Raw genomic sequence first — 13,151 nt, forward strand, 5'->3', positions numbered from 1 at the left:
GGAGCAAGGAAAAGGAAAACAGATTAAAGATAAATTATAGGATGTGGTGTAGCAGATGAGATTGCTTATTCCTTACCCAAAGGTCTCGACTTCGAGCTGTGGGTATAAAAAAATCTTTAATAAGGAGTGTTTCCCCCGAGTGGAGCTTTACAAGACGTGAAATCGAATATAGTTAAGTTTCAATGTGAATTTCGAATATCGATGGAAAACGAAAAAAAGAGAGATTAATTTAATACTTTAATCAGTAATCCAACAAACAGTCAACAGAGACAAACAAACACCTTCTTCAAACAAAACCACTGGCATCATTACATAACAAAATTCTCAAACTTTCTTCTTCTTCTTTTTTTTTTTTTTTTCTGCCACACCGCCACAGCCCACAATCCATTTTTTTTTTTTAATTTGTTTTCCTCTCTCATAAAAATTCAATCTTTTCCCAAAAGGGGTCTTTTTTTACAAATACAAGACTCCTTTCTTTCCCCCTCAAACTCTATAAAAATCCAATCTTTTTCCAAAAAGGGTATTTTACAAATTCAAGACTCCTTTCTTTTCCCTTAAACTCTATAAAAATCCAAGCTTTTCACAATTTTTTCCCAAAAGGGGTATTTTTTTACAAGTTCAAGACTCCTGTTTTTTTTTTGTTTTTTTTTTTTATATCATGGAGAATATAGAAGAAGGATTGTTATTGAAAGAAAGAGAATTAGTAAAATTGAGATGGGAAGTAATTTGGGAGGAAGTGAAGGAAGTTGGTTATTTGGCTGGACCAATGATAGCTGTGACACTTTCAATGTATTTGTTGCAAGTTATATCAATGATGATGGTTGGTCATTTGGGTGAACTTTCTCTCTCAAGTACTGCCATTGCTCTTTCTCTTGCTGGAGTCACTGGTTTCAGCTTTCTTGTAAGTACCTAAATATTCTTGGATTTAAGTTATATACTGTACGTGTTAAGTGCAATTTAACTTGGTTATAGTAAGTTTACACTCTATTTTTCAGGTAGTTATAGTAGCTTAACATGAAGAGTTGCATAGAGTTTAAGTTATATATCTCCACTGTCAAATCACCTTTACCTTTATAACAGGTATCACATCTTATTTTCAAAATTGCAGATCTCACTCTTAATAGAGAGTTACCTATATATATATTTTAGCGAACCTGACAGTGTTAAAATTATTACAATATGGCTGTTGATGTATACAAGTTAAAGCTTAATTTTACCTGTATATATAAATATATATTTTAGGTGACCTGACCTGCTGAAAGTTACTTTAAACAATCAGCAAGACTACACCTATACAAACAAACCAATAGTATCATTACATAACAAAATTGCCAAACTTGTCTTTCTCTGCCGCACAGCCACCCAACTTGACTTTTTCCTTTTCTGTTTTCTCCTCTCTCATAAAAATTCAAGTTCTTTCACAATCTTTTTCCAAAAAGGGTTCTTTACAAGGTGTTTTCATAAGGGGTCTCTTTGCTTTCCTCTCCCTTTGTATAAATCTTGAATTTTCACAATCTGTTTCCAAAAGGGGTCTTTTTACAAGTTCAACACTCCTTTTTTTTTTTTTTTTAATTTACATGGAGAATATAGAAGAAGGATTGTTATTGAAAGAAAGAGAAAATCATAAGGGTGGTGTTGAATTGAGATGGGAAGTAATTTGGGAGGAAGCAAAAGAAGTTGGTTATTTGGCTGGTCCAATGATAGCTGTGACACTTTCAATGTATTTGTTGCAAGTTATATCATTAATGATGGTTGGTCATTTGGGTGAACTTTCTCTCTCAAGTACTGCCCTTGCTCTTTCTCTTGCTGCAGTCACTGGTTTCAGCTTTCTTGTGAGTACCTATTTATGATCCTTTCTTTGGTTATGTGCATGGACAATCAGAGGCAGAGTCGGGATTTCTATTTTATTGGTTCTGGATTTTAGAACGACTTCAAGCAATAATTTAGTTCTAAATTTGATCTGTACATATTTAATATTAAATGAATATCCTAAAACAATTATACTGTTTGGGCAAAAGCACGGGCATCTACCTCCGTCCCTGCTGACAATGTAAGTGCAATTTGACCAACTATAGTAGGTTCAAACTCTATTTTCCAGGTAACTATAGTAGGTTAACATGGAGAGTTACAGTTACATAGAATTTAACTTATATGCACCGATTGTCAGGTCAACCTTTACTTTATACTTTATAGCAGGTAACATGTCTTATTTTCAAGTTTAGAAATTTTACTTCGTATTGGAAGTTACCTGTATATATGTTTCAGGTGACCTGATAGTGTAAACTTCCCATCTCTGGTTGTTTCTTGGATTTGGATTTAAGTGTTAGGTTCACACTCTTGGTTTTCAGGAAACTATAGCAGGCTTAACATGAAAAGTTACATAGAGTTTAACCTATATACACTCATTGTCAGGTCACTTTCACCTTTATAATAGGTCACACGCCTTATTTTCAAGATGCAAATCTCACTTTTTATGGGGAGTTACCTGTATATATGCTTTAGGTGATCTGATAGTGTTAAAAATTATTACATTCTCGATGGCGATGTTTATAAGTTAGACTTAGTTACATATAGTTGTTGGTCTACTTGTAAACTATCAGTGGAATTTAACTGGTTGTAGCAGGTTCTCGGTCTATAATACATATCGAGTGGATAAAACTTAAACTCTTTCTTCTTTCTGTAACTTGAAATGTGTTATGTTTACAATTTTAGGAACTTACTACAGTATTTTGATGTCTGCGAGGTTGTTATGTTTCAGCATCAGCAGGAATAGAAATGGTCTTTGTGGGTGTGTGGGGAGGGGAAGAAGTGGGTTTTTTTTTTTTTTGGGGGGGGGGGGGGGGGGGGTGTTGAGCAGGCATTGTATAAACTTTAAGCAATGAAGATATAAATTATTTAGTTGAATAGATTCAATTTGGTTATTCCCTTTTTGGTTGTTCTCTAGCTTTTAGTCTTCACATCAAGAGAGAAATTGAATGGGATTAAGGTAGAACATAAGTAAAGGCCAAGGAGAAACCAAAGAAGAATAAGAATGTGTTTGAACTAGAGTTTAAAGGCAGTCTTTTTTTACTGTTTTATTTTTTCAACTTAGAGGGCATAGTTATAATTCTAGTGTGATTAACAAGCTTTGGTTTTCCACAAAATAGAGCTGATAAGTTTTTCTTTGCTTTATAAATGAACAAACTGTGTAGTAATAACCGTTTTTTAAACCATTTTTTGTGCCTCTCCACTGACTAAAATTTAAATGTGCCGTGTAGTTAGGAATGGCCAGTGCACTAGAAACTCTTTGCGGACAGGCTTTCGGAGCTAAGCAATACCAAAGACTTGGTACTCAAACATATACAGCCATTTTGTCTCTCTTCATTGTTTGCATTCCTCTCACGGTCTTATGGATACATATGGGAAAATTGCTTACATTCATCGGGCAAGATCCTCAGATTTCTCACGAAGCCGGAAAGTTCATTAAGTGGCTTATTCCTGCTCTCTTTGCTTATGCGAATCTTCAGGCACTTGTTCGGTACTTTCAGATGCAAACTATGATTGCTCCAATGCTCATAAGCTCTTGCATTACGATATGCTTCCACATACCGTTGTCTTGGGTGCTAGTGTTTTACTCTGGCTTAGGTAATATTGGTGCGGCGGTGGCTATTGGTATATCGATGTGGTTGAATGTGATAATCCTTGCTTCGTACATGAGGTTGAATTCTGCTTGTGCAAAAACCCGTGCACCAATGTCATGGGAGATAGTCACAGGAATGGGAGAGTTTTTTCGATTTGCTATCCCTTCTGCCATCATGATTTGGTACTTCCACAACCTCCCTCCGTCTATTTTAATATTTTAATTAAACTTTTTTCGCATGTATTTTCGACAAAATTCATGCTACGTGTTGTATTTTGTAGTCTTGAATGGTGGTCGTTTGAGCTGCTTATCTTGCTATCCGGGCTATTGCCGAATCCCCAACTTGAAACTTCAGTGCTATCCATATGGTATGTTCTGAATCTCCCTCGTAAATGATTGGTTCAGTTAGTAATATTATCTAAAAGGTCCTAGAATTGCTAATTTATTGTGACATTCCATTTTGCAGCCTGAACACCATTTCAACCCTTTATGCAATTCCATTTGGTCTCTCTGGTGCTGTAAGGTATGAATTTAATCCAACTTTTCACGTCCATGTGGGTTGTTTCTCAAATATGTGGATATTGAACTTCCTGTTTACTTTCAGCACTCGAGTTTCTAATCAATTAGGAGCTGGAAATCCCCAAGGAGCTCGTGTATCCGTGGTTTCTGTAATGCTCATAGCAGCCACAGAGACAATATTAGTAAGCACAACTCTATTTGCCTGTCGAAACGTATTTGGCTACATTTTCAGCAATGAGAAGGAAGTCGTGGACTATGTCGCAAGCATGGCTCCTCTTCTCTGTCTATCGGTCATAACTGACAGCTTGCAAGGAACCCTTTCAGGTTAGACTTTTTCCACATCTAGTTACTAGAAGAAAATGTAACACCTACGAGTTTCAGATCCCTTTTGCCGGAAAATTGTACTATGTATATTGGTTAAACGTTTTCCACATCAAGTTACCACAAGAAAAGGTAACAGATACCAGTGGCAGGGCCACATTACGTACCAAAAAAGGGGCTCAACTGAATCCCCTTTGCCGGAAAATTGTACTCTATACAGTCAGACCTCTTTATAATAACATTTCACTATAATGGCCAAATATTTTTTGGAACCGATTTTTCATGTTATGTTATATTACATGTTCTCTATAACAACATTTTCGCTGTGGCAGCCAAAAAAATAGCGGAACAAACAACGCCTTTATAGAGAGGTTTGACTGTATATTGGTTAGACTTTTTCCACATCAAGTTACTGCAAGCAAATGTAACAAATACCGGTGGCGGAGCTACATTTACCTAGGGGGTTCAATTGAATTCCCTTTGCTAGAAAATTGTACGATGCATATTGGTGAATTCTTTCTTAACGTGCGTATATATAAATTGTTGAATCCGCCACTAACAGATTACAGATACATGTCAAGAACGGGTGTATGACTAATTGTGGTATTATGCACATTCTAGGTGTCGCGAGGGGATGTGGCTGGCAGCATATTGGAGCCTATGTCAATCTTGCTTCATTTTACCTATGTGGAATTCCTATTGCTGCTTCATTGGCTTTTTGGCTCAATTTTCGGGGGAAAGGCTTGTGGATCGGCGTACTTTCTGGTGCAGCTCTGCAGACTATTCTACTCTCTGTGATCACTTGCTGCACAAATTGGAAAAAACAAGCTGCAATGGCAAGGGAGAGGCTTCTTGCTGATGAAAAATTATCTAATGATAACAGGCTGATGTAATTGAGAGGCCTATAGATGAATTCAGCTACACACTATTGGAAGTCTTGAAGGAGTTACAGAAGGTTGAACTAAAAGAAAGAAGAGAGGTTCCAATTTAGTGGAAATTTTACCGGTTGTCACCTTTTTTCGGGGACAGATGTTTAGTAAATGACACTCTTTTTATTTCTTTTGCAACTTGTGACGGTAAACTGAACGATCCGTAGGAATATACTTTTTATGCAATTGAACACTAATGAGATATATTATTAGAGATTCAATCAGAAATTAATATTGTCAAATTAATACCTAATTCACTGTGACGATTTCACTAACTCAACATTGAAACTATTGACAAGATGTCCAGTTCAATCTGTAATAGTGTTATATTTCAAAAAAATTAACACTGAAAAAGAAGAGGATCGGAATTCATGAGAAAAAAGAAAAAGAAAAATGTGGCATAACTATGGAAGTCGTAATTCTTTCATATTAAAACCATTTTTTTGCGCGGATTGCCCTTCTTTTGGGGTGGTCTTTAAATTTTGCCCTTCAAATTTGTGGTCTTTAAATTTTGCCCCTCATATTTGTGGTTTTTAAGTTGCTTGGAAAGGTGGGCGAATACATGAAGTTCTGGGTTCGAACCCTCGCTCAGGTATAAAATAAAAAAATAATTTCGCAAGGCAGGACTGGGGGAGTGTATGCCGGATCCAGCATACAATCATTAAGGAAAAGCTAAAGTTATGCCGGATCCAACATAACTAAAAGTTTGCCTCATAAGACAGAATTTTTCCTAAGACATAGTTTAGTTATGCCTTATGGGGCAGAATTTTAGTTAAGGCATAACAAAATCATGCCCCATAAGGCAAGAACTTTTCTTAAGGCATAGACTTTGCCTTATAAGACAAAGTTTAAGTTATGCCTTAAGGAAAAGTTCCGCCTTATGGACATACTTTTAGTTATGTCTTTGGGGCACACTTTTTAGTTAAGACATAACTAAAAGTTTTCCTTGAAAAGTAAAATAAAATAATATATATATATATATACATATGCTTCAAGGCAAAGTCTGCCGGAGGGGGCAGACTTTTAGTTAAACACAACTAAAAGTCTGCCCTCTCCGGCACACTTCTAGTTAAACACAACTAAAAGTCTGCCCCCTCCGGCAGACTTCTAGTTAAACACAATTAAAAGTCTGCCGGAGGGGGCATAACAAAATTTAAATTTTGCCTTATAAGGCAAACTTTTAGTTATGCCTTAAGGAAAACTTACGCCTTATGGGGCATACTTTTAGTTATGTTTTATGGGGCACACTTTTAGTTAAGGCATTACTAAAGTTTACCTTGAAAAGTTTTTTAAAAAATACATATATATGCTTCAAGGCAAAGTCTGCCCCCTCCGGCAGACTTTTAGTAAAACATGACTAAAAGTCTGCCGGAGGGGGCATAACGAAATTTAAACTCTGCTTTGCAATTTTTTTTTAAAATTTTTGACTGAGCGGGGGTTCGAACCCGGAACCTATGGGTTTTAGCCGAAGGACAAAATTTAAAGACCACAAATATGATGGGCAAAATTTAAATACCACCCCAAAAAAGGGCAATTCTGCGAATTTCCCTATTAAAACTACTTTTATGAAAAATTTACAAAATTTCTCTAATAAACAATTACTCCTACAACATATGACTTCATGCATATGCTAATTAGTACTAGTCCACAAAGACGAAATTATTTGAAGGCTTTTTGTTATTTCATAAGTGGCTTATTTTTTTTTTTTTTTTTTTATAACTATCTGGTATTTGGAACCCAGATAACTAATCCAGATTCGGGCCGCTTAGGGACCATAACTTGTTATATTTTTTTAATAGAAACCCCTTCGCAACTGGAGGGCAGAAGTATAAGATACTACTTTGATCCAATAACTTGTTAGGAGTAGGTTTTGGCTATATTATTTTTTACTATCTTCTTTATTGAAATTATAAGAATAATTAGCAGAAATGAACAAGTAAAAAAGGAGAAACAAATGACTTCTCAATGTTTTAATCAACAAGCCATGAACCATTAGATCTTTTTTATACACATGCATTAAAATTTGAATAAGATTTATAGTACTAGATAATGAACATGGCATTAAGGAAAATTCTCTACTTGCTTATACCGACTGACTGGAAAGTGTGTTTATTTTTTCATGATATTGATATCCGCAACCACCCGAGTATATTTCAGACTAAAAGAATATGTTGTTCATGCAAGAAACTTACTGGACAAGAACGGTATGATTTCAGTCCCAGATGTAGTTCATGTGATGAGATCAAAAGCCTCACTGGACGGAATTCAACAGATTGGCTGTGCCCTCTGTTGTCAACCAAGGAGATCAATTGGCGTTGTAAAAGATGTTCAAATACCTGAAAGAACATCAAATATTTGTCATTAATTTAACCTTTAAAGATCCAAAGCTGAATGTTAAGGCAAAGTTTATTTCCATTTTGAGTGATTGTACACAGCCGGAGGCATGCATTCCGTGCATAATAGTCGGTTGTTTGGAAAGAATCATCATCATCTAGCTTTTTTTTTTTTTTTTTAAACTGGTATCTGCCAAATCTCCCCAGACCCCACCTGGTGGGATTATACTGAAAATGTTTTTGTTGTTATCTGTATCTGGCAAATCAAATACACTTTTATACTCTGGAAGGCATAAGAACATGGTTAGTCACACAGGATTCACACTATTAACAGAAGAGATCATGTAATAGTCCAACCTTTCATTACTGAATTGTAGTTAGTAGTGTCTTGCTCTTTAACTTCCAACCTCCTCAAGCAAACAAGAATATCTAACTGTAAAATGGAGCAATCTGCATCAACAATTTGAAAATTGTGTTGTTTTCAGTTTGATTCATCTTAAATCCCGCACTATCCCGAACTATCGATCCTGACTCATAACATAGGTAGATTGAAATAGATAAAATTGGGAAGCACCCAAGAGTGTGGCCTAGTGGTCAATGAAGTGAGAGGAGAATCATGAGGTCTCAGGCTCAAATCACAGCAAAGGTAAAAACACTAGGTGATTTCTTTCCATTTGTCTAAGCCTTGGTGGACAAAGTTACCTGTTGCTGGTGGAAGGTAGTAGGTATCCCGTGTAATTACTTGTTGGTGGTGGGAGGTAGCAGGTATACCGTGGAATTAGTCGAGGTGCGCGCAAGTTGGCCCGGACACCACAGTTATCAAAAAAATTAGATAATTTTGGAATCAAATATCTACAATTTGTACTGTACTAACAAGTTTTTGGAGAAATATCTAAGTTCCTACGCCACAGTTGTTAATCAGCTTGATTACTCTTAAATGTTTTGGTTTTTTAAAAATAACTACTATCCTTCGCTGTACTGAAAGAGTTATTTGAAATAAGATGCAACAACTGAGCATTAATTGAAGACACGTCACATATAAAATGGTTTGTGAATGACTCACACCATATCTCCAACAGTATGGGCTATTGGGGGCTAATCAAGTTTCCAGACAATTTTTTACGACTCACAATGTCTGAGACTATTGTGTCACATAAGAGAATATGACTGAGAGGATATAGGAATGCCGAAGAGGCTGAGTGTCGAAGAGAAAAAAAATTAAGGGTGTGTTTGTTATGTTCCCAATTTTCCCATGTGTATAACTATTTTCTCCGCGAAAACAAGTTCCTTACAAATCAAGAAAATGACTATCCTAGTAGGAGTAGGAGCAAAAAACAAGTTCCATAAATTGCATTCCAAGCATATTGTCTCCTGTCCGTCCCCTAACTCCCCCAACCTCCAACCCTTGACCCCCCATTCCCCACCCCTGACCCCCCATTCCCCACTCCCAACCCACCTCACACCATAGTGTTTTCCTAAATTACATATAAATAAAAATATAATAGTGATAAGCGGGATCCAGAAATTGTGAAGTAATAGTATCAAGATCCTGTCTTTCACAACTAAAGCTTTTTAAATGTTAGGTCCATTCTTATAGGCTCTATTTCTATCTAAAAACACTAGGATATCCAATTGCAAAGAAGAGACCTTTGATAGTATATGAATGCTAGATCAACTTTTAAGTGCAGAATTCTATATCTATTGCTAACCCTATTAATAATCATCGTATTCAAGTTTTATGCACTGTCGGTGTATACCAGGTAATTGCAGATAACTCTATTAAATAGCATTGACTAATAACCTCGAATAGATGGTAAATAACCTACTATAACAAGTTACATTACATTGATGATACTGTCAGTATATATAACTTAAATCTATCCAGGTAATAAAATGGATAGCATGCAAGAAAACTCTTAGTAATTTGCTAATATGCCACGATCACAACATCAAGACAGACATAACTTTGTGATACTTAAGGGGCGAACATCGTATTAATGACCCAAAATACCCTTTAGATTCATGTTTTTAGTGCTCAAAAATAAAATGCACAATTTTCTCATCTATGGATTTGCTATCCACATATAATCGACCGTTAAAAGAATAAATATTCAAAAAATGTAAGGAAAAAATAGGCCCGAAGTGTTGGGTTTAATAAATAGGTTGAATGGGAAATGGAGGGAAAAGAAGTGAAGGGAACATGAGTTGTCCCCTTTTGCTTTTATGAAATAAGTATTTGTCCCTCATAGGTGGTGGAAAGAAAAGTTCTCCTACTTAAAAGTAGAAGCACTCCTTCTTGTTGCTAAAAGGGTCAAGAAGAGGGTCTCCCCTCGCACCGTCATCGTCGCTCAGCTCGGCTTCTGCTTTTGCTTCGGCTTCGGCTTCGAATTTGGATTTGGATTTGGTCAAACGAATTTTCTGATATTTTTCTATTCTTCTACTCTCTTAAGAGTTTACTTCTGTGTGATATACTGCCGTTAAGTGGTTCGCCTGACATCGGAGTTTTTGGTACCAACACACCGGTGAGTGAAATCCTTCTATCCTGGGAGGAAATATTCCACATTCAACCTCGGGTACTTGAGGGTAATAATTTTCTTAAGGACACACTGTGCATTCAGTGGGCTGGATTTTTTGTTCCTTAAAAATATTTTCGTATACTCTTTCTGATTATTTTTCTAGATTCTTTTTTACATTGGTTTATACTTTTTGATTTTGTAAAGTTACTGATTTCTGGAAATATTGCTAAGTTACTGTTTCGTAATACATATTGATAACAATCTTAAGGAAATTAAAGTGTTTATATATTTTAATCTGTATTCTGTTTTGGAGACTAAAAACCTTCTGGTTTTCTACTCTGTTGGATTTTTCTAGTCCAACTTGAAGAACATAAAAACTTCGTTGGATTATTAAAGTTCATAATAGTGACGCGATTTGAAGAACATAAAAACTTCATCGTGAAACAGATTCTGGAAAAACGAAGAAAAAAAATATCTTCTCTGTTTACTGTTCTGTTTCATTTGGCATTTATTAAACAGTTTGTCAATTATTAACAGTGAAGAATGGAAATAGAAAGTGATGTTAATGCTCCTAATGGAACTGCAATTGTTGGTGCGACTGCTGGTACTACTGTTGGCGTGACTGTTGGGCCGACAAATGTTGCATCGTCAAGCCATCCAACTGCTGCACACGCGATGGCACAGGCAGAGAAACCAGGGAAGTTTTCTGGTATCAACTTCAAAGGATGGCAGCAAAGAATGTTCTTCTGGCTGACTACTCTAGGCATGCAGAAGTTCACAAATGAAAATCCTCGTGCTACTGAAGAAGGAATGCCTGAAAACCAGCGCTTTATGATTACTGAGGCTTGGAAGCATGCAGATTTGTTGTGCAAAGGATACATCCTTAGTGCACTAGATGATGATCTGTATAATGTCTACAGTTCTGCCAAAACTTCAAAAGAATTATGGCTTGCACTCGAAAGAAGTATAAAACTGAACATGCATGCTTGAAAAAATTTGTGGTTGTTAAGTTTCTTGACTAAAAGATGACAGACAGTAAAACTGTTGGAACCCAAGTTCAAGAACTCCAAGTCCTTATCCATGACCTTATTACTGAAGGTATGGTGATCAACGAGGGATTTCAAGTGGCTGCTGTGATTGAGAAGTTGCCTCCTTCATGGAGAGACTTCAAGAACTATTTGAAACACAAGCGTAAGGAAATGTCGATGGAAGATCTTGTGATTCGCTTGAAGATTGAGGAAGATAATAAAGTTGCTGAAAAGAAGTCGCGTGGAAATTCAACGATTATGGGAGCGAACATCGTTGAAGAAGCTGCTCCAAAGAATAAGAAAAGGAAGAAACCTTTTGGAAAGAGTAAGGAGCAGAACAAGAAAAAATTCAAGGGCAATTGCTATAATTGTGGGAAAGCTGACCACAAAGCGCCAGATTGTCGTCTCCCGAAAAAGGACAAGGGAAAGGGACAATCCAATATGGTGGAGAAGAATGATGACATGGATAATCTGTGTGCAATGCTATCGGAGTGCAATTTGGTTGGAAACCCAAAGGAGTGGTGACTTGATTCTGGTGACACTCGACATGTTTGCGCTGTAAAAGAAGCATTTGCAACCTATGCTCCGGCTGGACCCGAAGAGGAACTGTTTATGGGAAATACTGCAACAGCCAAGGTTGAAGGATATGGGAAGATACTTCTGAAGATGACTTCCGGCAAGGTGCTGACTCTCAACAACGTTCTGCACGTTCCAACAATTAGGAAGAATTTAGTTTCAGCCGGACTACTCGTCAAAAAACGGGTTTAAGTGTGTGATGGTTAGTGAGAAAATTATAATAAGTAAGAATGATACGTTCATAGGAAAGGGCTACCTCACCGAGGGCCTTTTCAAACTCAATGTAATGGTTGTTGACAGTATTAATAAGAATTCAGCTTCATCTTACTTATTGGAGTCAAATGATTTATGGCGACATGTCAACTACAAAACCTTGCGAAAATTGATTAATTTAGAAGTATTGCCTAAATTCGAGTGTAATAAATCAACATGTGAAATCTGTGTTGAATCTAAGTTTGTTAAACATCCATATAAGTCTATTGATAGGAGTTCAAATCCTTTAGACTTAATCCACACAGATATATGTGATATGAAGTCAATACCATCTCGCGGTGGGAAAAAGTATTTTATAACTTTTATTGACGATTGCACTCGATATTGTTATGTGTATTTGCTTAATAGTAAGAATGAAGCAATTGATGCATTTAAGCAATACAAGAACGAAGTGGAAAACCAATTGAATAAAAAGATAAAAATGATTAGAAGTGATAGGGGTGGAGAATACGAATCTCCTTTTGCAGAGATATGTTTAGAATATGGGATTATTGTCACGACCCAACCGGAGGGCTGCGACGGGCACCCGATGCTAACCCACCCTGGTGCTTTTTATCATACTTACACATTAACATCTAGGTGAGCCACATAGCTAAATCGTACTTTCTATCCATTAATCACATTATTCCCATTGGACAACAATACATGTATTTCATCATTGGCAACTGTGCCCATATCCATGTACATAAGCCGACCAGGCTAACAAAATGACATCCAAAATATATAGGCCGACAAGGACAAACATATCTAACCATATACACATGTCTACGAGCCTCTAAGGAGAGTATGTCATATCATATAGGCGGGACAGGACCCCACTATACCCATAAATATATACACGAAAGAATAAGTACCAAAAGCTTTGGCTCCGAAAGAAATGGAGCTCCGCTATGTAGTCCCTGAGTAGTGTAGCTATGAATCAAGTCTGTCTCCCTGTCCACCTGCGGGCATGACGCAGCGTCCACAAACAAAAGGACGTCAGTACGAAGAATGTACTGAGTATGTAAAGCATGATCAATAACAATATAGGTGCGTAA

The 13,151-nt window shown here is 36.6% G+C and overlaps 2 protein-coding genes across 3 annotated transcripts; one reads left to right on the plus strand and one right to left on the minus strand.

The window, feature by feature from the left end:
- The first annotated feature begins 393 nt into the window (after window positions 1-393).
- On the plus strand, window positions 394-5,616 carry LOC132641659 (protein DETOXIFICATION 14-like). Of its 2 annotated transcripts, XM_060358717.1 has the most exons (7): window positions 394-901; window positions 1,584-1,832; window positions 3,258-3,802; window positions 3,901-3,987; window positions 4,086-4,142; window positions 4,224-4,462; window positions 5,081-5,616. In XM_060358717.1, the coding sequence occupies exons 1-7, from the start codon at window positions 659-661 to the stop codon at window positions 5,350-5,352; spliced, it is 1,692 nt and encodes a 563-aa protein (XP_060214700.1). In that variant the 5' UTR covers window positions 394-658; the 3' UTR covers window positions 5,353-5,616. The 2 variants fall into 2 exon arrangements, with proteins under 2 accessions (XP_060214700.1, XP_060214701.1); XM_060358718.1 differs by lacking the exon at window positions 1,584-1,832 and having other exon boundaries at window positions 399-901.
- A 43-nt stretch (window positions 5,617-5,659) lies between these two features.
- Window positions 5,660-10,638, minus strand: LOC132639847 (origin of replication complex subunit 4-like). Its single transcript, XM_060356244.1, has 5 exons — window positions 10,560-10,638; window positions 8,079-8,171; window positions 7,931-8,004; window positions 7,581-7,724; window positions 5,660-5,701 (listed from the first exon to the last, which is right to left on the minus strand). Exons 1-5 carry the CDS (start codon window positions 10,636-10,638, stop codon window positions 5,660-5,662), a joined length of 432 nt encoding a protein of 143 aa, XP_060212227.1.
- Between the last annotated feature and the right edge of the window lie 2,513 nt (window positions 10,639-13,151).

Source organism: Lycium barbarum, chromosome 5, assembly GCF_019175385.1.
Source record: "Lycium barbarum isolate Lr01 chromosome 5, ASM1917538v2, whole genome shotgun sequence".
NCBI lineage: Eukaryota > Viridiplantae > Streptophyta > Magnoliopsida > Solanales > Solanaceae > Lycium > Lycium barbarum.

Excerpts from the sequence above, each read along its gene's own strand:
- LOC132641659 (XM_060358717.1), top strand. The coding sequence starts at position 659 with ATGGAGAATATAGAAGAAGGATTGTTATTGAAAGAAAGAGAATTAGTA. Across the intron at positions 902-1,583 it reads TCACTGGTTTCAGCTTTCTT|AATATAGAAGAAGGATTGTT; the intron begins GTAAGTACCTAA and ends ATTTACATGGAG. Across the intron at positions 4,463-5,080 it reads CTTGCAAGGAACCCTTTCAG|GTGTCGCGAGGGGATGTGGC; the intron begins GTTAGACTTTTT and ends TGCACATTCTAG.
- LOC132639847 (XM_060356244.1), bottom strand. The coding sequence starts at position 10,638 with ATGAACTTTAATAATCCAACGAAGTTTTTATGTTCTTCAAGTTGGACT. Across the intron at positions 8,172-10,559 it reads ACAGAGTAGAAAACCAGAAG|ATTGCTCCATTTTACAGTTA; the intron begins GTTTTTAGTCTC and ends TTGTTGATGCAG. Across the intron at positions 7,725-7,930 it reads GTATAATCCCACCAGGTGGG|GTATTTGAACATCTTTTACA; the intron begins GTCTGGGGAGAT and ends ATGTTCTTTCAG.